Source organism: Antennarius striatus, chromosome 11 (genome assembly GCF_040054535.1).
Source record: "Antennarius striatus isolate MH-2024 chromosome 11, ASM4005453v1, whole genome shotgun sequence".
NCBI classification, from domain to species: Eukaryota; Metazoa; Chordata; class Actinopteri; order Lophiiformes; family Antennariidae; genus Antennarius; species Antennarius striatus.
In genome coordinates this window covers 12,062,317-12,088,915 of record NC_090786.1, presented here as the reverse complement: position 1 = coordinate 12,088,915, position 26,599 = coordinate 12,062,317, and the positions used below count along the sequence as shown (strand labels likewise).

General features: G+C 40.8%; 1 protein-coding gene and 1 non-coding gene across 5 annotated transcripts in view; one reads left to right on the top strand and one right to left on the bottom strand.

The window, feature by feature from the left end:
• tet1 (tet methylcytosine dioxygenase 1) overlaps positions 1 to 23,797 on the top strand; it is a 30,218-nt gene extending 6,421 nt beyond the window's left edge. For 2 of the 4 annotated variants that reach the window (XM_068327335.1, XM_068327336.1), the window contains exons 3-12: positions 14,504 to 16,775; positions 17,165 to 17,255; positions 17,809 to 17,902; positions 18,016 to 18,224; positions 18,313 to 18,463; positions 19,422 to 19,511; positions 19,747 to 19,884; positions 20,017 to 20,193; positions 20,351 to 20,495; positions 20,628 to 23,797. In XM_068327335.1, the coding sequence (XP_068183436.1) occupies positions 14,504 to 16,775; positions 17,165 to 17,255; positions 17,809 to 17,902; positions 18,016 to 18,224; positions 18,313 to 18,463; positions 19,422 to 19,511; positions 19,747 to 19,884; positions 20,017 to 20,193; positions 20,351 to 20,495; positions 20,628 to 21,676 (4,416 nt within the window). In that variant the 3' untranslated portion in view covers positions 21,677 to 23,797. Of the gene's footprint in view, positions 1 to 6,980; positions 7,090 to 10,036; positions 10,463 to 14,503; positions 16,776 to 17,164; positions 17,256 to 17,808; positions 17,903 to 18,015; positions 18,225 to 18,312; positions 18,464 to 19,421; positions 19,512 to 19,746; positions 19,885 to 20,016; positions 20,194 to 20,350; positions 20,496 to 20,627 lie in introns of those variants that run through there. The other 2 variants (XM_068327338.1, XM_068327337.1) reach the window with 2 other exon arrangements.
• Positions 23,798 to 25,202: 1,405 nt separating this feature from the next.
• Positions 25,203 to 25,274, bottom strand: trnaa-cgc (transfer RNA alanine (anticodon CGC)). The gene has a single exon. It is a non-coding gene; the product is annotated as a tRNA-Ala (tRNA).
• Positions 25,275 to 26,599: the final 1,325 nt, after the last annotated feature.

Here is a 26,599-nt window from a genome sequence, read left to right as displayed (position 1 = left end):
GTCAGGGTGGTGCCTGCATCAGGTGCTGCATGCTAGCACTTTAAGGACTGTTACAGCAAGACTAGCCCAAAGTTATTCTGTAAATGGAACAAGACCGTGTATTGTTCTGTACATACCTAACTTGAGCAAGTGTGCATACTTCATATGTAGTTGTATTGCGAACAACCGTGACGTGATTGCTGGCCGTCTTGCCGATCAAGCTCACACACCCTTTTCTAACTGTTCCCAACTCCTATTAATGGTGGAAAAAAGATGGGCAGAGGGAAAACACAGGATCATGTAGTGGCATGTGAATTCTGTTTCTCATTTCATCGTAGCAAGGCGCTATGGTTGTTGTGGATGTGGTTCGGTTTGAGTTTAGGCAATATATCAAACATGTAAGGGTTACGTAAAGTCAATAAAAAAGGAACTTGAAATACGCTCCCCTGTTTTGTGTGTTTTTAAGAAGAGTGAGCACATTCGTTTAAAATGTCTGGTTTCACTCAGGTCAGATTGTCCATGTGCAAACAGACACACACACACACACACACACACTCACACACACACACACACACACACACACACACACACACACACACACACACACACACACACACACACACACACACACACACACACACATACACTAGCAAAAAATACGACAGTTCATAGAATGCAAACGCTCCTGTGTTTCCAGAGTGAACTTGACTGAAACAGTTCTGACACGTTAAGAGCTGCTGGCTACAAAAGTTATTCTCTTTTCTGTGGACTAACAATGGAGGTGTCAGCACTCGGAGAGATAATGTTTTTTATCATTCAGAACTCACATGAGTCAACTCAAAGAGTGTAGGAAAATTAATGAATTGCACTATGGCCATAACCCGCCCTACTCTGCCTCTGCAAGGAAAAAAAAAGTTTGACTTCGCAAGACACGAGTGACATATCAGGCCAATCAGAGGCAGAGTGGGTTGTATCTATGCCAAATCCTGCAATAGCTTTCTTCAAGGTCCATTTTTCTGCGAAATGAATGATCCTGCTTACCAAAAACACACTTAAATTCCTAATGCAAGTTTAAGTTTCATTACATTGCAGCTGTGATACTAGATTCTGACGTAGACTCAGTGGAATTCACTTGTAAATGATCACCACCTGTACAAATGACCTCAATTTAAATTTAAGAAGCATGTGATTGGCATCGGTTTCAAATGCCTTTGCTTCTGCTTTTTTCCGAGGAGAGTTTCACAGAACATGGTGTGGAATGTACAACTTGCCAAACATTCAAGGGCTGACCCCAGTCGTTCAAAACTCTAACTGTTGTGATGGTACTTGAATTCCAAATGTTTTCCAAGAGAAAAAAAATAATGTAGCAGGGATTATACTGAAAAAGATCTACAATATAAATCTGTTAAGACTGCAGACTGGACCTTCTCTGTGGTATATAGACTTCAGTCTCTAAACACAAAGACTTGTACTTTGTTTAAAAAAATGTAGTCAAGCAAGCAAGGGCTGTTCATCCTGAACCCCTGTGTCTTCGTCTGTTACACTTCATCAAAAAACGTGGGAAAAAAATATTTTTCTGCAGTGTGAAGATGGTGTCATGTAGGGTTCGTAGGGTTCTCATAAAACATTATTCACTCAAACAAGTAGATTATTTCATATTGACAATTCATGAGTATTCATCAACATAGACACATCAGCATTTGTGACTGTTCCATACAAAGCTGCATGTATCTGTGCATGCAGATGATAATAATTTAAATAGAGATGCTCTTCCATGTTCATGCTTGTTTTTGCATCCAGATTATTTTCACCTCCTGCTTAACAGCCACCCTTTACTAATGGAAGCAGCTTGATGTTGAGAGTGTTTTGTCCAAGTAGATGCTCCTATCAGGTCTGAGACCCTCTACCCCCTCTCTCAAAGACGGTTGCCATGACAATCTCATGTGTGACATTAACCTTTGACCTGCCATGGTTGTCTGTTGGAGTATTCTCAGGGTAGTAACGTGGATTAGTGGAGATAACCAGCAGACACGTTCTATTATGGGTTTAAGGCTTCGAACTCGGTAACCTACATCCAGGTAATTAGGTCAAACTGTGCAGGCCGCCCTGCTCATAACGGGACACCAGCAAATTAAAGGTGGCCTCAAGAAGTGAACAAAATTACATGTATTGCCATTGTAAATCAGCTGAAGGGGTCAATACAACTTGCTTTCGTTGATAAACTTGTGGCTTCATGTCTGATGTTGCTATATATAGACATATCTCCTTTTTAAATGTCTTAAAGCTTTTCAAACCTTCCATTAACCATAAAAAACACAACTCTTTGAATCACAATTCTTTGAATCAAGAAAACAAAACATAAGGTTTATTCTGGCACATCATCCAAGTTCCAAGTCTCTTCAAAGATGAGATAACCCCTTGTAAAAACTTGTCAGCAGTAATATGAGGTGTAAATAATCAGAGTTTGTTCTCCCACTGAAAAAGAAATCCTCTTCTTTCACAGGTGCCTCCACACATGCATGTGGGCTGAAGGACAGATGCATATCCACTCTCTTTTTTGTCCTCACCATTACGTAACCATGTGGGGCAGACGGGAGCGAGGTAGCAATGAGGGTTTATGAAATATCACAGATACTGCCAACATGTTATAAGAGCCAACTCACCATGGCCAGGCAGAGTGTGTCATGTTTCAGCCTACACACTCTCCTCTGACGTCTGTTCCTCAGCACAGACTTTCATTACATTACACAAGCCTTCTCATTTGATCTGATTTTTATTTTAGGTTAAGCTGCTTCAAAGCAATTAAATGTAAAACAGTCTTTGAGGTGTTTTAGCTATTGGGTTTGGGGAGTGATTTATAAACAGAAATGTAATTTTTATTTCAAGTAGTAAGTGCCAGCTCCACAGTTCAGATATGTGGTCCAGTCAGTGCCAATTTGAAGAGTTCCATCTCTGCAGATGCTGCACTTTATTGATAATCAATTCTATTAGCTGTCAGTCACTTATATGTATGTTCTTCAAAAACAAAGGAAATGGGTATGAACTTAATTGTTTGTGTGTTTTAGTATTTGCCTTTTCTTTTCAGTCAGACAATTTTAGAGTTAAACTTTGATATCACTAATGCTCAACTCCTGAGCATTCTTAGGCTTTTAGCAGCTGTGAAACTGTGCTGTGCCCCCACGTTTGTAAGACTCTAAGTCCTTGGATAAGCTTTGAAGTCGTGCCACTTGGTTTCTCTGGGTGAAAAGAAATCCTCACTTTGCCCCCTAAAAGAAATGCCAATCAATTCTTACCAGGGGTACACAATGGCCTACTTTAGCAAAACCAAAAGTCTTTCACGCTTCATGTAGGGGCCTTACATGCAAGGACACACATGTTTCGACTCTTTATACTAGACAAATGCTTTGCTTGATTTTGAAGCCCCTAGAAATATATCACAGTCTAATGGTATATTTCTAGGGGTCTAATGGTACGGTTCTTGCTCTTTCACAAATTGCTATTCACTGCATCATCATGAATCTGATTCATATCAATAATTATCCTCTCACCTCTGGTTGTAGTTCTGCATTACTATGTGCAGTCATTCTGGGTTGGTAAAAGTGTGATTTTACATTCTTCTGTATTGATGTCATACAGTGACATGATGAAAACTGCAATGCCATCCAAGAAGAATACATAGCCTCAACACTTCCAATTATTTACAGAATAGACTGTAAACTAACCTATGAACAGAAAAGCATCATGAGAATCATCAGTATGACCACAACAAAGCAGTGTTATAAGGTTACCTGTGCCTGGCTATCTGTGGACTGTCACTGGAACTCACCGGAACCTGTGAACCCAATGGCGTGTTTGTTGATTCCAGAAATGGGACAAAATAAATAATGTCAGATTTCAGCGAATCACACGGTTTATTGATCAGACAGAATGAAGAGAATCATAAACTCAGCAGGGGGGTATTTTAATAGCATCAGATCTTACAAAGAGGAAATCCAATCATCGAAGAACACTGGGACTTTTTTATACTAATCTTTTATCGAGTCTCTTTAGCATAGCATTTGTCCCCCTCTGCGATAGATAATGGGGCCTTGGCCTACCAGCGCTATCTATGACTCTGGTTGGCATTTATGTTTCGACTCTTTATACTAGACAAATGGCTTTGCTTGATTTTGAAGCCCCAAGAAATATATCACAGTCTAATGGTATATTTCTAGGGGTCTAATGGTACGGTTCTCAAAATGGAATTTCAGGAAATATTTTTTGGATTGTGTTATGTCCAAGGTTAAGATCCATCCACAACAGGGCAAATTATTTTTGTCAGTAACAGGGTCATTTGTGTCCTGAGAAACAAAGTTTGTTCTTTTACCCTGTTTGTAATGAAGTTGGTGGTTTGATCACGCAGCTACAGCTTCCTTTGGTTTCCGGATGAGCTTTGCCTCATATAAAAGCATGTGAGTGAATGGGTGAATGCTGGCTTGTCTAGGTAGTAGTATTACTGAATTATTATTATTATTATTATTAATATTATTCTTTAATTATCTTTAAATGCAGCTTGCATATTGCAAATCCAAATAAAGTCAAAATAGTGTAAATTTGCTTTAATTTACTGATTTGACTTTACCTGTTGTAAATTACCAAGAATAAGTTAATGATCTGCTGATTTATTTTGTAATAAACTGAAAAAACACAGTCTGATGCTATAAAATAGTTAATTATCGTAAATTTACAGTGGAAAGTTTTACAGTGTGTATGCACATGCATGCACACACACTTGCAATCATATTGCCAACATGCCTACTCAGCATGTTTTGTTAGCACAAACTTAAGTACGCCTCATTGTGAGAGGACCTGGGGGCCCCATGCTGCCCTGCCTGCACAGTGTTTGTGTGTGTGTGTGTGTGTTTGGGCCTGCGTGTGTGCTTGTGTGTGGGTTTTGTGTGTGGGTTTTGTGTGTGTGTGTGTGTGTGTGTCTGTGTGTGTGTGTGTGTGTGTGCACGCGCGCGCACTAGTGTTTACACAATCTGATGGACCCATTCACCTTTCTCTTCTAACCCTCCCAAGGTGAAACATGTATTTACAAATTTAACTACAGCAGTAATGAAACTTAACGCTACAGAGCTATCTGTGCAAACTAGGGTGGGCAGAGTTTTCATTCTGTCGACCATGAGTAGCAGGTAAAGATTTTTTAAATGGAAAAAGCACAGCACTCAGAGAGTCCAAACGTCTGCCAAGGCAGCTCAGTTTCCCCATGATGTCATTGAACCTAAAAGCTATACTCCCGCTTTTGCATGAAATCCCATCCCAAGAATCTGGAGATACAGTTTTGTCATGATCATTCAAGAAAATATTTAATTAATGTGGATTTTCTTCAGGATAAAGTAGCTCAGTAACTTTAGAAGACACATCAAACTCGTCACCTAACTGCTGCACAATTTCAGCTTTTGCTTGATCTTATTACGAATCTTTTTCATTATTGTCCTTCACTGCACAGTTACAAGTGGGAGGTTCAAGGAGTCAGTTCTGTCCTGTCTTTATATTCTAGAGCAGATTCCAAAACTAGTAGAATTTTTCAGCAGACATTACACACACAACAACTAAGCACTGACATGGCTCCTTTCATTGTCAACTGTTTACGATTATTCCTTGTCTTGTTTCCATGGTTACATGTTGAAATTTGTCACATTCTTGGATGTAATCAAAATCTGACAGTGATCTGAGGCAGACAAATGAAGCAAACAAAACTCCTCCTCTCCCAGATGTGTGAAAGATGGGGTTACCCGCTTTCCCCTTGAGCCAACCAACCCACCAACCTGGGGGCCCCATGCTGCCAACCAACCAACATCAGTTCTTAAACTGAGTCCGTGTGGGTTTAGGGTGTGGTGTTGACTAGTTTATATATTCTCAGAAATCTGGGACTATTGCTTGTTACATGACAAGTTGCATTGGAATTTATTCTGTACAGGAAGTGAGCTACGAACGTTTTTATCTTTGTTAATTTGTATGACTTTGTGTGTTTCTAGATGCGAAGAGTCTTGAAGAGTGAGAAAACCATTTATAGATTTAGACTAAGTGATGAGTCTGTTGTTCCTCTTATTGCCCCACAATTTGCTGGCGATGCGTCTGGGGTGCACCCCGCTCTCGTCCGTAACCCGGCTGGGTTAGGCTCCTGGATGGACGGATGGATGGATGGATGGATGGATGGATGGATGGGTGGATGGATGGATGGATGGATGGATGGATGGATAGATGGATGGATGGATGGATGGATGGATGGATGGATGGATGGATGGATAGAGTGTAACCTATACTGCTGCCTCCTCTGAGACTCATGTCATCTTACCCTCACCTGGCTCAACACAATCTAAATTGCGACATATCTGTTGGTTTATAGGTTATTACTGCTTATTCTTAGTCTCTGATGTTTTTCTGATGGGTTTTGACCTGAGCAAAGTAATGTTTGATTGACATGAGCAAAGAGATGTTTGAGTTGTTGCAATTGTTTGGATTGCAAAAATAACCTGGAGTTTTTAGTATCCCATATCCTGTTTTCATGCAATTTAATTTTTAGTTTGTTTGTTTTTTTGTCACTTATAAACTTTTCTATTCAGGTTGGTGCAACCAGTTTGTTCTTTATCTGAGCTTGTTCACATTACTTTTTGTCAAACGCGATAGGTAGAAAATAGGAATCTAGAGTTGGGAATGTACTCAAAATGCTACGCTTCATAAAAGATCTGTGGCTTTTCTGTTTGGTTGTCATATTTACACATGCATTACTGTAGTGACAGTTACAACAACAATTGGAACATATGTGGCGCAGCTCTGTCACTAGGCTCATCTCCAGAGGGTCAGCCTCCAGTTGTGTCAGGTTGCGATGGCAGTGTAGAACAGCATTCTTTGCTTTGCTTTCCCTCCTGTAGCTTTGAGGGATTAACGCTCAGACTGCTCGTTCCTAACTAGAGCTGAGCAGCGTCTCAAAGGGAAAAACATATGGGTCACTTGAAGAGCTGAAAGTTATGGTCCTGTGGAATACTGCCAGGCGTCATAAAGCACTATCAGATGATGGCATGGAGTCGCGGCTAGAAGAGGACCATCTAAAGGCTTTGAAGAATGGTATAAAAAGTCATTTATGCTTTATTTATGCATGATTTCATAAATCATATTATTTTGAAGACAGTTTAATTTGTGAAAGAGAATAACTGTAATGGTAAACACTTTCAATATCATAGAATTCAAGTTCATGCAACCAATAATCTAGTTTTGTTTCAACCTGTGAGATAACAGAAAAATTAATAAGCGTTGCATTCTTTTTACAACACTTCAGTAGAGATAATGAAGTCTCCGCTTGTCCTTCACATAGTTAAATCAAGTATTTGAATAGATTTTGAAATGTATTTTCAAACATTTACTAATGTAATTCATAGCAAACGAACTGCGTAAGGGTTTCAAACAGTACGTTAGCAGTTGGTAGGTGTGTATTTCTGCTTGTGTTATTGTTGAAAGTTGGTGTAACCTGTTTAACTGTCTAGCTTGTTGACTTTTTTACCATTTTAGTCGAACCTGTCAAACTAGATGTGACCTTCTCATTTGCAGGAGGGCTCAGTCATTGCTGCTGCAATGAACATGTGCATAATTTATTTTATTTATTTATTTTTAATACTTTCTTGATCCCCAGTGGCAGTGCATGCTGGGGTTAGGTATACATCGGCATGTGTAGTGGGGGAACTGGCCTTTATAATAATCCATCAATCAAATGAATTAATATTATTTACATTTGCAGCACCTTTCATAGAAATTACATACAGTTTTAAGTGCTTCACAAGCTATGGGTGAAAGGAAGTAAATTAAAATATACGTAGAGGCTTTTGAAAGATGGTTATAATAACTTCAAATATGAAAGATAAAACAAGCGAAGTGATCAGGTTAAGAAGGGCAGAGTGATAACAATAACTATATTGGTTGTGGTTAGTGGGATAAACCAGAAACATATCCCAACTTAAGGAGGGTCCTGTGCATTTTTGCTGTTGGTCAGAATGGATTCTTCATTTAAGGTGTCACTGGATAAGGCATATTTTGGCAGGAGGAATGCGCCGCTAGTAAATTATTTCAATTTAAGGGTTTAACTTTGAACAACCACCACATGTCCATGCACATTTTTAACCAAATAGCTATTGTTTCAGTGTGTACTGAGGTTTTATGTTCATTATAGTCTTTGTGGAGTCCTCATGGAGGTAAAGTCTGCCTCAGCACATCTCTTGTATATCACATACTGTTGTGATATAGAGTGTCAGTATGATTATTACCTTTGGGGGGGAAACTAGAAAAATTTAATATACTGTAGTAATACACATTCTTTCCCTATTTTCCTCAGTTACAGCTACCTGCTTTGAGAACTGGACATTTCAAATCAGTTTACAATCATTTGTTCTACATAAATCAATATAGTGTAAGATGTGCAGTTGTACTGTATAGATCAAGAATTTGATCCCAGGAACTGGTTTTGCCTTGAGTCTCTTTATACATGAAGCCAAAACAAGCAGGATTTTGTCTATGATAAGTATGAGGCATCCATCTGACTGAGAGACTGTTGAACACTGGTGTGTGATGAAATAAAGCTTACATATAACCACAGGAATTAAGCATACTTCTCATTTCATGAAAACACCATCGTTAGTCTTCTTCTTTTCCTTTCGGCTTTTCCCTTCAGGGGTCGCCACTGCGAATCAGTTGCCTCCATCTAGCCCTGTCCTTTGCATCCTCTTCTTTCACACCAACTACCTTCATGTCCTCCCTCATTACATCCATAAACCTCCTCTTTGGTCTTCCTCTAGGCCTCCTGCCTGGCAGTTCAAAACTCAGCATCCTTCTACCAATATATTCACTATCTCTCCTCTGGACATGTCCAAACCATCTCAGTCTGGCCTCTCTGACCTTATCTCCAAAACCTCTAACATGTGCTGTCCCTCTGATGTACTCATTCCTGATCCTATCCTTCCGGGTCACTCCCAAAGAGAACCTCGTTAGTACTGTATGAAAATGTATGTTGTTACAGTTGAGCATCCACTGTGTTTGGTTTGGCTTGATCTGAACTGGTGACTCATGGTGTGACATTATCGGCTACACTTCTGGCCAGTTAGAGGTTAAGTATGTATGAAAACCTTTTGAGACTTTGGAGTCACTCTCTGCTATGTTCATGGGCTTCATCCTCAAATGTCATGACATACTGGTGCATTTGTTTTATTCACTCTAATATTTTCATTGTTGCACACTGGACACCATGGTAGAGTTTTCATTGTTGCGTGTGGATTAAACCGCCGACTCTGCTTCCATGACAAACACACGGCTGAGGCTGCTTACAAGAGTGTTCCTGACAGGCTCTGGTTCAGGCTGTCTACATGTCTCCTTATCCTGGAATGACCTCAGTGTGGTAGCATTTAAATATGGAGTGTTTCTTTTCTTTTTTCTTTTCTTTTTTATTATTTCAGAGTGTTTTACCCTTCTTATCTTGCTTTCTGTCTCTGTTATGTCTCTTACTAAAGGCTTTGCTCATTTGGTAGAATCAAAGGAGAAGGGGTGGCTTAGAGGGGAAGCATTTTTGAGGAAAAAAAACCGGATGCTATGAACATCCTATTTCCTGTTGCCTCCACAGTGTTTCTAACAATGCCTGAATTGACGCTGGGGGAAATTATGCTAGCATGTGGACACCACTGCTTTTAGAATATGACATGGCTCATACTGTGTTTGATGTGACAGACTGCAGCATTTGTATTTACAGTATAGTAGAACACTTGAGTTTCATTTTTCAGCTGATGACACTGGTTAAATTAAAAAATTAAAAAATCTTCTTGGAATATCTCTGACGTAAAACCAATAATGCAATTTACATTTATATCACACAGATAAAATCTTGGAATGTTTGTCCAAATTGGTCTACTTTTCCAATCAATGTACAGACTGTTTATCTGAGTGAAGCATCCACTGAAAATTTCCTGAAAGGAGTAGTTCAGTACCTCATTGAGGGTTAATATTCCAACAGCCTTGACTTGTTTTTCTGTGATCCAGATCCAGCATGTGTGCGGTGTCCATTCCACAGCTTGCTTCCAGTCCATGTGTGTAGGGCTGGAGTAAAAAGCCCACATAGGGGATCCTTTGTTTAGGAGAGTCTGGGCATGGAAGATAATTTACAAGCCGCTGAGGTCCTCACGCAATTGGCTGACGAGGCTGTGTTTGCGTCTGCAGAAGACATCCCATATGTGTGCGTATGTGCCTGTGTGTGCGTTGTGTCTGTGCGTCTGCTGTAGCAGCAGTTTGCTACAGCAGCACACTGTCACCCTAGTCATGACACCCAGGAGCTCGCCCTACAGCACACAGCTACTGTAGCCATCGTTTTCTTTTGAGGCTGAGGGAAGACAAAGCAAGATGGCCACCAATACCGTTTAGGGATATGCTGCCTAAACTGGAGGGGCTTCCTCCGAGGACAGACAAGGTAAAGGCAGTCGGAGTGTTCACCCAGGGGTCTATTGTCTGTACAGATGGGTCAGCTCATCTCTCTTTCTCACTCTCTCTCCCTCTTTCTCACTGTTTCTCTCTCTCTCTCACTCACTCTCACTCTTTTACTAATCTGGGCTTCATTAAGAGGTTACTGTTGTTATTGTTCCTTTGGAAACACTGTGTGGTTCTCCCTGTGTTGGCTGGTCTTTGCCAGGTAATTCTAAAGTATGTACAACAATAGAATAAAGATCACTTTTTACAGTAACAGACAACCCTCTTCTCTTCTCTCGCGTCTCTTTTTTACCTTTGTTTTGTGCTGTTTGAAGAGCCTCATTGCTTCTCTGTGTCTTCCTTCTATTCTTTCTTAGGCAGCCATAATTCTGCACCTGCTGTTTTCTGACTGTTTAGCAGCAAAAGTGGAGTAATTATGTGGTCCAATTTGCACTCTGGCAGGGTTCACCTTTCTGGTTGAACTAGTAATAGTATTGTACGGTTTTGTAGAAAATATCTTTGTTACTGATGTCTTAATCAGTATAATTTTATGGTTGCTTAAACCCTATTGTGCCTGGATATTGCTCTTTCAGGGTTAATTGTTGCATAGTACGTTGACTATACGGCATTGACGCAGACAGGAAACACTCAATGAATGAGAAGAATTCTCACATGTCTAGAAAAACACGCAGAAACCACTGCTTATCCTCCCAGACAGGAAGGAAGCGTGCCTTTTAGAGTTTCAACAGCCTATCATTTCTTGGTCTTCACATGGTTCTGTTGAAGTAAGTCAGCAGCAGATGTGTTTTGATTCAGTCGTGTGTACATGTTTACGTGAAATCTGAGTGTTTTTGTATTTCGGCGTTGTTAAGGATAGATGCACAACCCTTCAAACTTCCTAGGAGACCCATTAGAGAGTGGGGGTTGTCAGGATTTAAGAAGCAGTTACACGTTTGTTGCTAAGACAGACCTCTGAACGTTTCTTTCATGAAGCACTCAACTTCAGTTAATCCTGTGCATCCTTTGTAGATTATTTTTGGTCAGACACTGCAGCTGGGTATCATGACTGTAAATCCAACACAAAACAGAGTACTAAAAACTGGCTTAAGTTACCCTGAGGCAATAGCAAGAAGCACAACACAAAGACACAGCTCTAATACATCTCAGGCTCAGCTCTTTCTGGAGACCTGGTGACTAGAATGAGAGCACATGACTCCACATTTACATCTTGCAATGGTCTTTTTGTCTCGAGCATTTTATCAAAAGGGTTTGTGTCACATAATTAAAAGCAGGGATTCTACCTCCGCTCTGGAACCTGATCGCTCAGATCTACAAATGCGTACACATGCATAGAGACATGTGTGTCTGGTGCAGTGCTGGAAACCAGCCAGTGCTGCTTTTTCATTGAAAGCAGCTTATTGTGACAGACGCATTGGCTTCACCCCTCTAGCCCCAGTTTCTGATCTTGTTTTATTATTTCCAATTGAACATATCTGTACATCCGTCCATTTCCACATGCTGTTCGGCCCTCACATGTCTATGTGTTGCAGCTGCATCTTCAGTATTGCCTCAGCCTGAGCTCCAGCTATCTGTTGCATCAGCAACACAGATCTGGTGGTAAGACACAGTCCTGACTCATGAGGAGCTCAGTGGACTGGGGAGCAGTGGATTAGTGAGGGATCACATCAGTGGAAAGACGTGGACTCACTATATTAATCATGTCTGATCTGATCATCTTATTCATCGTGAGCAGCTCAGTGGGACTGAAACCGTCTCTTGGATGTTCAGATGCAAACAAAATTATGTCACTTTTTGTCACTGAGAATATCTTGATTTCCTTTCTCTAATATGAACACTTTTGAAAGAAGACATTTGAATACTTCATCAGAAGTTTATCCCTGGAACGGTTGAATATTATAGATATTAAATAAAATGCAGAGCTCTTTGAACCAGAGCCCTGAAGAAACAAAGGCTGGATCCTTTAGTCCCAACTGAACATGTCAGTATTGACATGGATGAACATCTAGTTGGTCTTGTTCTTTAATTGTATTTACTGCTCATCAACTCTAAGCATTAATAGTTACGATTACTGGCTTTGAATTTTGTTAGCATAATATTAGCTTTCTAGCTCATGTGGTTAGTGATCATAGGGTTCTATGAGCTGAAGGTAATAGATGTCATAAGTCATTAAATCATGTTATATCTGAAGATTATCTTCTTGGCTAGCACCAGAGCATTTCCAATGGACAGGAATTTTATGAGATAGGGTAAATATAGGGGTAATTGGTTCCAGGGTTCGTCAAATCATCAGGTCAAATTAACAGGTATACATTTTCTTGGTATTACTTTATATGCATATATCATGGGCATGGCATGGGAAATCTTTACCACCATTACCGCTGAACACTACTGCCAAGTAGACATCTTTTTGAAAGAAGGTCTTGCTTATTTTAGCAGGAAAAAATAAAACCCCATTCTGCATGTGTTACAAGAGCACGGCTCTGAAATAAAAGAGCAGTAAATATAAGGTTGTTAATCTGGCTTGGCTGCAGTCCCAACTTGTCACACATTAAAATGGCACATTAGAAAAAAAACATGATTTCAGCAGTTGTTCTTCTCTATTCCTGAATATGTGATACTTTTAAAAGAACAGGCAATGCAGCACAGTTATACATTTTTTATGTTGCTGGCATTAGAAAAAGCAATTGGATTTGTATGTTTCAACATCTGAAAAGTTGTGTTTGTGGTAGTATTGATTAGAAATGGTATCTGTATTAAATCCTAATTTAGTTGGAAAATGGTTTGGGGCGGCAGTGGCTCAGCGGTCGAGCAAATGTCTCACAGACAGATCGCCCCAGCCATCGGTGGATCGAATCCTGCTCCCGCCATGATGTCACCAGGAGTGTGAGCTGACAGTGGGAGGTGCCAGCTCACCTCCCAGCCACTGTCAAGGTGCCCTTGAGTAAGGGCTCAAGGGCACCTTGAAGAACAGATCACCTAAAGAACAGATCAATGTCAATGGTTCACTAAATTTAAATAGGATGTCAGACACACATAAAACACACATACACATATGATACACACAGCAGACAGTATTATGTATCATATCTATCCTTCAAATTATTTGAAGCTCCTGTTCAGCAGATAATGTTTGTCTTTGTCACGCTGCAACATCCTTTATTGGATCTTCCTCTGCTGAATGTGGTGAGGTTAAATCCTAAAATAAGAACAGCAAGGCTTTACTTTTGTTGGTCTAATGTTCAATCAAGATGAAGAAAAATAATAGTTTTAACATCATAGTAATATTATGTAAAAAGTGATGTTTTTAAAAAAACAGAATAGCTATACGGTGTTGTCCTTTTAACTTCAAATATATCAAAAGTAACAATCTCTATGTTTATGGAGTACAATTGTCTGATATTTGACTTGTCTTTTTGGGAAATGAGTATTTCAGTAGAGTGCAACTTTGAATGTTCATTGCTCTACTGTTACTACCCACCTTATGTGAAGGATTCAAGTACATTAATCTCTCACTGACTGATGCTCAAGGGTTGTAGTAGCGTAGCAGTGATGTTAATAAACAAACGTGCTTGCATACACATGCATGCATGCCCAACAAAACACCTATAAAACCTGCACAAACACAACATGTAGATGCACATTTCACACTTGCTCTCAGTCACCCATCGGTAATGACACAATCAGGAACTGCACATCTCCATGTCTTTATTTGTTGGTTCCCATCTAGATACCTGTGGCTATCCACACTCCACAGGTCAAGCATGAAAGTAGTTCTCATAAAGCCTCCGATGTGAACTCACACTTTAAGTTTTTTATTAGAGATCAATTCTGGCACGATTTATATAAACCAGATCATTTGTTTTCACATAACAGCTCATAATGGCTGCAGCAGATGCTTGTGTCATGCTGGGGGGGCAAACTGTTATGTTATTTGGCGTGACTGTTCAGGACTAGCTGAATCGCTGTGTACTGCCTAAGCATGCTGAGTCATTTCTCTCTCCTTGCCTTTATCTCTCTGTCTCAGGTGGTTCCACAAAGTGGGTCGGTAAATGGCAAAAGCAAGGCACAGATGGATGATACCCACACGGCAGCAGAGGAGGATGAGGGGGAGGAAGGCCACATACCTCATACACAGTCCCCTCCCATTTCCCAATCACTCACCCACAATCTGGCCTCAGACCAAGCTGGACAGCCAGCACTTGTTAAAAGGGAGACCGAGCTGGAGTTGACCAGCATTGCACTTCACCAACATGTATCTTCTTCTGTAACTTTTCACAATGGTTCTGATGAGAACCTAACAAATCCTAATGGTGCTACTGTGACCACTGGGTCACACTCTGAACTATCTCCAGTTAAAAGGACTACAATTTCTTCTGAGCCTCAAAGGACTATAATAGCTAGAATCCCTAAAGACTGCTCTGAGAACGGACCCAAGACGCCTCCAGAGGACAGGTCAGTTCCACTAAAGAAGATCAAGCTGGAGGATCCGTGGATGTGGATCACTGAACAGGTCACTACTCAGATGAGTGATGAAGATGATGTCTGTCAAGACCCACTGTCCACACTGGCTGCCGTTGTATGTCTGTCTGTCACAGAGAGGAAGGGATTGGAGGAGAAACTTTTTAACTCACGATCTTCGATTCTTAGCTCCATCAAAACAGAAACACCAGATTTGCACTTAATCAAGAAAGAGTCTGAGGACTTAAGTATTGAGTTGCTTCAGAAAAACACTCCTGTTTGCCTGCAAAGGACTCTTCAATCTGTCAAAATTGAACCACCTCCAAGTGTCTTGCTACCAAGCGTCCAGTCTTTGGCAGAGAAGAAAAACCTTAGTTTTGATCAGGCTATCGCTATTGAGGCCTTGACTCAACTGGCAGCTATACCTCAAAACACCCCAAGATCCATTAAAACTGAAAGTAAGTGTGAACATCCCGTTACCGCTGCTGACCCATTTTTAGCCCACAATTCAAATATAACCCTGCAAGAGGCCAAACCTGTAGAAGCTATCCACTACAACAAAGTCTCAGTCATCAGCTCACCAAGACACCAGACGTCAGTAATACACCCTCCTGTGGCCAGACAAGGGAACGTTATCCAGTTCTCTCAGGGGTTGAATTCAACCACCAAGCTCTCTCTGCAGGACCATTCAGAGGCCAGCTCAAATAATGACAAAGCTCTCTGCAACAGGACAGAGCGGGGCTTTGGGTCTCATGTCATCAAGTTGGAATGCACCTATGAAGAGCCCACAGAAATGATGTTCAGCAAAGATCATAAGAAAGCGTTTAAGGAGGACAAAGACAGGGTTGTTGGTAAAATTAGAAGAAACAGAGATGAAGAGGAGGTAGCTGCTCAACTAGCAGACCTGGCATTCATCATCCAGTCCCGACACAATCAGCAGTCAGAAAATTGCCTTCCAAAAGGAACACCTGTCTCGGCCATCAAATACAACTACATCTCACAGATACCCCCCAGTCAGAAAAAAAATCTCATAAAAAAGACAAAAGCTACACCTTCTAAGCCCAGGAAGAAGAAAAGTGATGGACTATGTGAGGGAATGAACCAGAAGACTCCTGGCTCAAAGTGCATGCCCAATGGAGAGATGTCCCACAGGAACAAGGGCAAGAAAGGCCTCCCACTAGGGAAACCAGGCATTCACAAGAACAGTAACCTGTTTCTGCCTCTGGCTCAAATTGACCTAAAGAGATATTTGAGAGAGGCTCAGGAAGAACAGAGGCAACTCATTCATTACAGTAATACACAAGATGCAACCCTCGTAGGACAAGACATTCAGGACTTCAGCACGCACAGAAGGGTCAGCCATCTTAGCGGTCAAGAAAACCAGCCATGGTCCCTTCCCAGTGGTTCACTCCACCAAAACAATCCATGTAATGGTCACGCTTCACAGCCAGGGCAGGAGTGTGTCAGGAATTTGATATCTCAGGTAGCACAGCCCTGTGAAAGGCTGCAGGATGGTTCTGACCCTTACTCTAGCCCGGTCAATGCTGCTTTCCCCAGCCATACCACTGAGCACCATACTTACAACGGCTTCTCAGGAGCACGGCAGTCCCCTCCTCCACGTCAGCAGTGCTACTATAAGCTGGAGAGGTCAGGACCTGTTACTGTCCTGTCTACGGATACTGATGAGGATCTGGGCCACTCTACAGAGTCAACCCCTTCTAAGAACAACATCAACGGCTTTCTGGAGTCTCCTATAAGTTTTCTAGATACCCCAATCAAGAACTTGCTCAACACACCTTCCAAAAAATTGGATGATCTTCCGTCGTGTCAGTGCGTGGGTGAGTTGATGCTATCTCAGATTTTTGTGATGAGGACATATACATCACATTAAATAGACTTCCGGCATCATGGTGGAGCCGTGGGTAGTACTGCTACCTCACAGCAAGAAGGATCACCGGCTTCCTCCTATCTCCAAAAACATGCATGACTCAGACTATGTTGCAGGCCAATTATTGAACTGTCACCTGCAATATTTTGACCTCAAAAGTTCAATTTTAAAGATTATATCTACTTTTTTGGTTGGTCTTGAAATTCTGACTTTCAACATGGTGACCCTTGACCTGAGATCAAGTCTATTCCCTGTTTATTCCCTATACAAATTGGCTAATGTGTAGTAGTTGTGTTTTTTGGAGAAGTGCTTCATGCTCAGTTTTTTTTTCTCCCACAGACCAAAAAGTTGAAAAGGAGGAAGGCCCCTACTACACTCACCTTGGAGCGGGACCTAGTGTGGCTGCTGTGAGGGAAATGATGGAGAGCAGGTAGAGGCACAGCTCTGTTTGCACACTAAGTATATGTGGGTATGTCTACTACCGAACTGAGCTGCCGACAGCTCAACTTGTTAACCACAGGCTTGGTAGAATAGGGTGGGTCAAAGAATCTGTTATTAAAAGGAAGCATTGCTGAGCAAGCTCAACACGTTCTCCCTCTGGCTCAGCTGCACACATATACACAAACACAGCATGTTGAAACAGGAAACCCCTAGAGCTGAGACAAGGGGCCATAGAAAAGGTGACAGGCAGCTTTTAAAAAACGTCACGTCCATCACAGTCCATCTGGCAGCCACAATTAACTGAAAGTTGTGAAGTTGCTGAAGTTTTCAACAGAATGTTGAAAACCTCTGCAACTTCATAAATCCAACAATTTTAGTATTCATTCTTTATATTAACAGAATTTTGAGAGAATAATTCCTATGTTTTTACCGCCAAAAATGTAGTTTTTTTGTCAGTTTCCCTCAGGTATGGGTGGTGATGCATTGTTATCCATCATGTTGTCAGTGATATGTTTCTTTAATGTGCATTGTGTGCGTCACAGGTATGGAGCCAAAGGAAATGCAGTAAGGCTAGAAGTTGTTGTTTACACTGGAAAAGAAGGAAAGAGCTCCCAGGGCTGTCCGATAGCTAAATGGGTACGTGTCTGATGTTTCTGGTGTCCAGGTTATTATCCTAAATGTTCTGAATGTAGCTGCTGTATGTTGACGTGTTTTCTAACCTTTACACATGTATGTGTACATCACCACAGGTGATTCGGCGTTCCTGTAAAGAAGAGAAGCTGTTGTGTTTGGTTCGCAGAAGGCCAGGACACTACTGTGACAGCGCCGTTTTAGTAATCCTCATCTTGGCGTGGGAGGGCATCCCTCGGCCGGTGGCAGACAACCTCTACCAGGAACTCACACGTTCCCTCTTTAAATACGGTTCCCCCACTAGCCGTCGCTGTGCCCTGAACGAGGAGTGAGTCCCTCTTCCTTTGTTTTGCAGTCATATTGTTTCCTCTGGGCTTTGCTTGTTTCTATATCTGCTTAACTTTTCATCCCCACAGCCGCACATGTGCATGCCAGGGTTTGGACCCAGATACCTGCGGAGCCTCATTTTCCTTTGGCTGCTCATGGAGTATGTACTACAGCGGCTGTAAGTTCGCCCGCAGCAAAGCGCCCCGCAAGTTTCGCCTGCTTGGACACTACCGGGAGGAGGTGAGGAAGTGGTCGACCTTCAAGAAAAGTTCCAAGAAAAGTTCATCAATCACGAGCTCTACTTTTTGTTTTTCTTGATGTTCTGTGGATCTATTTATTTTATTTTAATTCCAGTTGCTAATATTCTTCTTCTCTCCCAGTCTTCTTCTTTTCCTTTTGGCTTTTCCCTTCAGGGGTCGCCACAGCGAATCAATTGCCTCCATCTAACCCTGTCTTCTGCATCCTCTTCTCTCACACCAACTACCTTCATGTAGTGAAAGAGGACATGAAGGTAGTTTGTGTGAGAGAAGACAGGGTTAGATGGAGGCAACTGAATCGCTGTGGCAACCCCTGAGGGGAAAAGCTGAAAGGGGAAGAAGTTCCAGTTTTTAATATATTTGATATATGTCTGCAATTTATTTGGGAAAAAAACTAACAGAGTTGATCATATTTGATCAAGCATAGCATATAATGGCTATAGACAATGTATTTTTTGAGCCGTGTGTTGAGACTATCTCCCAGGTGTATATTTCTTTTCGTCCCCAGCTGACAGATGATGGGACTAAGCTATTTAAAAACCACAGTCTACATGAGACAGAGGTGTTCAGCCTCACTCTCATTTTCAGATCTCCATGCTGTGCAGTCAAGATCTGTTGTTGAAAGAGATTGACAGAAACAACGATTAGCAAATGTACTTGTCATAGCCAGTGCCATGTGCAGTCGAGGGCTGATGTTTTGCGTCTCTGGAGGTGCTTTAACTTGTCTTTTAACTTGTAGGTGTAATGCCTTTTGGAGGTGTATTGTGAAATATAAGTTATGCAATTTCAGTTTAGATCTGTAGCCATGTGTAGAGGAATGTGTGGAATGTGCTCAGGACTAGAGACCAAAAAAGAACAATCCTGTAGTGAACTGTTGTGGTCAGTGGATGAAACCTACAGTTATTCATCCCCATAACTCCAAACTCTGTTTCTTACTTTAGGAGGAGAAGATTGAGGGCCACCTTCAGAGTCTTGCCACTGATCTTGCACCACTCTATAAAAAACTAGCTCCTGAAGCCTTCCAGAACCAGGTATGAATTTTTTGCAGCTTCTCCTCCTTGTCCTCATAATTCAACACAACCTCAACAAAAAATTCTATCATCTGCGTATGAATTTTGCTGAAGTTTGTATTAAATATTGTTTCATTTAGTTCACCCAGAGTCTGGAACAGCCGCTGAGTACATCTGAAAATTATTAGACCAAGAAAACTCATTTTGACTTTTACAGCATTATTAACTCTTCCTGTGTCTCGATCGTATCTCATAGGTGCAACATGAGAATGATGGTATGAGCTGTCGGCTGGGGGTTCGGGAGGGACGTCCTTTTTCTGGTGTCACAGCCTGTGTGGATTTCTGTGCTCACGCTCACAGGGACGTTCACAACATGAGTAATGGCAGCACTGTGGTAAGACCATTACAAATCCACGATCGCCTCCAAAATCGTTTTCTAGATTTGGTTCAGTCCCTTATGAGTTTGATTTCATTTTAACTCGTGTTCCATTGAAAAATGTGGCTGTTGTCTCTCTCCATTTTTTAGGTTTGCACTTTAACCAAGGAAGATAACCGTGCAGTGCGTAACATACCAGAAGATGAGCAGCTGCACGTTCTGCCACTTTACAGGATCTCTGACAGGGATGAGTTTGGTCAGGTTGAGGGCCAGTGGGCCAAGATCCGCAGCGGTGCTCTGCAAGTTCTTTCCGCCTTTCCCAGAGAGGTCAGTGCAGAAAAGAGCAGCATTTGCTCATCCTTTTTGATATTATTTTTATTTTCTTGCCAGCCAAAATGTTTCTGCTTTGAGACACAAGTCAAGAAAAATAAGTTACAAACATACTTAGATAAATGCTGTGACTTTTTCATTTTGTACTTATCAGGTGCGCCTACTCGCTGAGCCGGTGAAAACCGCTCGTAAAATAAGGCAAGAGGCTCGTCTCAAAGCTCAGGCAGAGAAACTGGAGAAGAAGCTTGGTCTTACTCCTCTCACTCCTGGGAAAGAGAAAATTGAAATCCCTAAAAAAGGTAGAAAATCTTTGTCTCTGATCATGTTGCTAATTATTTCAATAAGAAATCTTGTATGTTGAGGTCAAAACATTTGTATCTTTTCAGATCATTACGTTGTTTTTTGAGACATACATGTATTTTCTTCTTCAGAAACAGAGCCTCAGGGCTACTACAGCTCACAAAGGCTGCCATCCAGACCTGCCAGTGTTGGAAGATCCCTACCAGAAAGGAATCAACCCAGCGCTTGCAGCCAGGACACCAACAGCCACCCCACAATGGGTGAAGGGGTGACCCCACAAAAGGAGGTCATCTCTCTCAACCCCCATGGCCCGCCTGGCCTCCGTTTTGAACAGAATGGCTCAGCCCTCAATTACAAGACAATGGGGGACACTGTGAATGGTTATGCTCCTGCATGTAGTGACCAGAGTGTTACATTAGAACATATACCTCCACATAATTCCCTCAGTGACTACCCTTCTGTGTATAAAACTGAGCCCAATGAGGTGCATTGCTCTTCCCTGCACAGACCCTCTCCCTCCTCATTCTCGCCTAGACCTACCTCTGAGGGTCTCTTCAGCAGGCTGAATGGACTCCACAGGGCTACAGAAGATGTTGCAGCAGAGGTCAGGGGTCATGGCCTCCCTCAGCACTCACCTCTTCCCCCTCCCCCACAATCTCCACTGCTTGAACCAGATGACGTTAAGCAGGAGGAGGTTTGGTCGGACAGCGAACACAACTTCCTGGACCACAATATAGGTGGAGTGGCTGTGGCGCCATCGCATGGCTCCATCCTAATAGAGTGCGCACGGCGGGAGCTCCACGCCACAACTCCAATCCTCAGGCCGAATCGCAGCCATCCCACCCGCATTTCCCTGGTCTTCTACCAGCACAAGTCTCTGAACGAGCCAGGCCACGGGATGGCTGCGTATTATGCCAAAAAGGCAAAGCGAGAACAGGAACGAGAGGAGGAGGCTGAGAGATTAAGGATGGGAGATGTCCCAGGCAGCATCGATGCAATGAATAGCAAAAGAGCTGGGGGGGTGGAGCTTCAAGAGGAAATGAAGGAGGAGGCAGAGGGCACGAGGAGGACCTTGAATGTCCCCACACGTCAAGGATGGACTCTCCCGAGGGATGGTGTGATCACCGTGTCCCCGTACGCTCTCACCCAGGTGACAGGCCCCTACAATCGCTGGACTTAATCAACATGTTTTACACACACACACACACACAGAAAACTGCGACACCCTGTGCTTCTGCCTTACCTCAATCGACTTCAAAATGCGACTCTCATTTTTTAAATGTGCTTTTCTAATATCTCTTGGTTCACTTCGTCCTTCTTCATCTCTGCCTTCAAAGTTATGAAGAAGGTCAAAGTGTTTGTTTGCTTTTTAACTGTGAGTTTCTGTGTTGTTTTTATTGTAAAGAGATGGTGCTTTGAAGCATTTTAAGACATTTTTAAACTGGTTTTATATACATGATTAAGAACAAAAAAATGTGATTATTTATTCTGATCATAACAATTTCTATTTAAATCCTGGTGCAAGCCTGTTTACTGCTAGATTTCTATGATAAACTGCTTTCATCATTTGTTGAAGCTCAGAATTTATGTTGTACAGTTGAGCTATGCTCTTTATTTTCTTACTGTGCCATTCTCACTGTAACTTTTATTTGGCAAATTCATTACATCAAATAATGTAAAAAAAAAAAACAAGACAAATGTTGTGCATATATTTACTAAGATTTTCACATGTAGCATCACGCTTTTCCTCCCGCTGCCTCTGAAGTCAGTCGGCAGTTGATGAAAGAAATGCATATCTTTGCTTTGTTGTTTTGTGTATTTTCCGCGTGGTTTGTCTTTTATTCACTTACATGTATGTCATATTGAGAAGCACTTTTTTTGTTTTCCTAAACTTAACTTGAAAAGGGTCCCAATTCATACGCCTGAATATGTATGTACAAATAGAGATATATATTACAGTTTAGTCTAATTTTTACAGTATTTCTGCATTTATTTGAAATGTTCATTCATTATCAAATGGAATTCAGAACTTAACATCATGATTAGCCATGAAATGCTGCAACAACAAGGTGCTCAGCAATACTGGCATTTAACTTTCGATCACCTACTGGACAAAGATTTCAAAAATCTTTGGTAGGGCACAAGCGTGATTTTAGGTTTTCAGACTCTTACTCTACATCCTAATGGTGCTAATGAGACTTCCTTTGGATTTATTTTTTTTACAGAAATCACAAACTGTTTAATTCAATTCTGAATAACCAAACCATTCCTATTTTGCCTCCTCTCTCTTCTTGTTGGAAAACCACTCAAGCACTAGATTCCTCTCAGACATTTGCTTTGAATGATTTCAGATTCCCACAGATTGTCACAGGGCCTGAATAAGAGGTTGAAGTCAGCTCCTGGATAATCAGGATCTTTATTTTTATTACCCAAGAAATAGAAGTTCTTCAGATGAAGGACTCGTCAGTGGACTGTCAGGACTACTGATAAAGACCTTTCACTGCTAGTTTGTTTTCTATAAGGAACATTTTGAACTTTTGCGTACTTCTTTATGGTGCTAACAAGACTAGATTTCAAGGTACAGACACCGACCTAACATGGTTCTATACCGATCAGTGATGGCATGGTGCTCTTTTTAAACTCAGCACACACTGATCTGCTGTATGACTCAGTATGAACACAGTTTTATCATGTTTCTGGTTGATTGCTGGCTTACAACAACATGAGACGACTTCCCACCAGTGATCATGAAGTTATGTACCAGTAAAGTCATAAGTACTGCAGAAAGAGAAAATCATTGTGCAGCTGTTCTTTCCAAAATTCAATGGTCTTCCACAGAGAACCAAACTCTCAGATAATTCTGAATAATCTCAACTCATACAAAATGAAATGAATGTAAACAATATTCAAACAGTTTTAAGTTGACTTCAAAGGAGATTCAACGTGACAAAGTTACAGTTGTAAATATTTCTTTTAATTTACTGTGGGGGACGTTCTCTGTCCATATCGAAAGTCTTTGTATAAACAATGAAATTAAAAACTAGCACCAGCATTTAAAATCTGAAAAAAAAAAACCTTTCATGAGTAGAAAATGTGTAAATATGTGTGTGAACCTTATTGTTTTTACTGTACTGTTCATGGTGTTTAGACATAGGAAGCTCTTGCTTATTAAGAAACTGAATTACTGTATGTTGCTGAAAGTATATCCAGTTTAGATTTGAGAAGAGACTAAATCCAGAATTCCTTTTATGGATGGCTGAGCTCTTTAGGGATTGTGAAATAAAGTCATATTTATATTTTGGATCTGATCATCATTTAATCTGTCCTGTTTTTTGGTTTTGGGTGTTTCTGCATGTAAGAATGAAATTTTACACATGATATATGCGGCGACTTGATCATTGTAGTTCATTATTATTATTTGGTGCTGAATAGCTTGTGGATTTCTCCAATGATCAGTCAAGATTGATCAGTAGATGATCAGTTATTTGTTGATTAGTGATTCATTGATAAATGATTGGTAAATTGAGTAATCAAGATTATGAAATGAAATGGTGAAAGATCTTTATTTGTCATTATATAGATGGTACACTAAATTTTCAAGGTTAGATGGAGAGTTGGTCCTGCACCCCGGGGGCTCCACCACAAGGGCCAACATGACCTAATTTTCCTTAGAAGCATGTTTTTCCTGATGATGGGGAGAACCCAGAGAAAATCATTCAGACACAGAACATGCAAACTCTTCACAGAAAGTTCATTTTGAAAAGGTTTGAACCCATGTCCTTCTTGCTGTGAGACAACAGTGCTAGCCACTATACCATTGTGCCAGCAGATGTAAGAGAGCAAAAAGTAGTTGCCTCTCAATTGTAGTGGTATAAAAGTATAAAAGTCGTATGAAATGGAAATATTCAGGCAAAGTACAAGAAGATTCTTATTTTAATACTTTATAAATAAATTTTATATATATATATATATATATATATATATATATATATATATATATATATATATATATATATATATATATATATATATATATATATATATATATATATATATATAAAACCAACTAAATATTTGTTTTATTCATAGTTTACTTTAAATAGCCTCCCATACAACTAACACTGGCAAAGGAACATACAGTATTTCATTACTTTATGAAATTGTAATTGATTGCTTAATAATATGTAAAAGGGGACTGATAATTTGAGTGAGAGAAAATGTAATTTACAAAGATTAGGATGTGAGAGATAACCCTCAAACTTTAAAACAGCAACCGAGCTTCGTTTTCAACGCTTCAAGGTGTTTGTCCTCTGATCCAGGAGGCTCGTAGTCTCGAGTGGTTTTGTTATGGTCACATGTCTGTCATTGATCCGTTCACTACAGCCATGGGTCATTATGTTGTTACATTTAGATGCTGAATCGTGATGTGATGCTCATGGCTGACATGATTCAAAGTGTAAATGGCGGTGAAACTTTCTGTCAAGACTGCATCCCTTACAACTCATATAAGGCTATGTAGATTCACACATGAATCTGACACAAATCAAACATGTTCCTTACATTGAAATGCTTGAATGTGATGTCTAGAAAAACACTCATTATTGTTAGATTAGGAATCAATTAAAGGGTGCTGGATGCTTGGGAAATTGTTACTACAACACAAAGAATGCTGTTGAACAAGATTCAATTCAGTTTCAAAAATTACTTGGAGATGCTGGGGATTGAACCCAGGACCTCATACATGCGAAGCATGCGCTCTACCACTGAGCTACATCCCCCTACAGCAAAAGAAGAATGTACAGTTGTTTTAGCAGAAAATAGAACACTCCAGGGGAGTCTAGACAGTCCATTAGTTCATTTATTCATTTTCTATACACGTTTCTTCCGCTCACGGGTTGCGGGGTTTCTGGATCCTATCCCAGCTGACTGGGGGGGGGCGACGCCAGTGCACCGCAGAGCCAGTCCAATAGTCTTCTCAATAATGATAAATGAAGATTTGTACCAGAGTGGACATTTCAATAGGTGTTTCCACATAGAAAAGAGGACAGACATAAATTTTTAAAAAACCTTCTGGATGCAAGTCGGAGCAACAATCTGGATTTAAGTTTTCAATATCCAAAAGCAAGGAAATATGTTTCACAATAAGGAAATAATAAATAAATAAATCCCGAGTCAAAGAAATAAGGACAATAAATTAAGAATTTGGTCCCTCTGTGCCTCTCTGTAACTCAACGCTGGTTATTTGAGGAGGTGGTGGTGGATCTGCACTTTTTACAGAAAGGAAGGGAAAGCTGGAGACGATCAGTTAAAAGAATACAACAAGTCAAGAACAATACGTAGAAATATGCATTGATGCATTAAAAATATATAAAATATGCAAATTGCATTTGCATTTATTATTCCTGAGTCAAGTGCAATGTCAAGTATGAATGAATGAATGCTTTTATTTTGTACATGTGGGAGTAAAACAACAAAATAAAGTGCGTCCTCGTGCATTCGCGCATCAGAGCTCGCGACTTCACTTCATCTCAGATTTTTGGTAGGCAGTCACGTGATACCGTACACGCATTCTATTGGCTGACGGCATCTTGATGTGCGCTACATTCCGTGAGTCTCAGACTTAATTGAGACACAAAAGTACTTTAAACAGTCGATAAGAGTGTGGGAAAAGGTCATACAGATAGAAGGTGGTTTAATATCAGTATGGGGAGGTAGGGTGGGTTCATAATCGTTTAAATTACCGTAAATAATAAGTTAGTTTGTCAATTTATCGCGGCTTTCATTAATCGTGTGTGGTTCCTCGAACGCATTAACCACAAGGAATGAGGGCGCACTGTACACTGAAGAAAAAAACATTTTCATTTCATTAGGAAATTTACTGGTTTGGAATGATAAGTTACAGATCTATGTCAGAGGTTGTGAAAACCCCTCAATTACATTTTTTACAGTTTTCATATCAATTTTATTTGAATCAGTAAAAGTTTTATATTTACATTGATTCATTTTCTCGTACCGCTTCATCCGCTTGCGCGGGTCACTGGGAGCTGGAGCCTATCCCAGCTGACTCAGGCTGTGAGGTGGGGTACACTCCGGGCGCAATGCC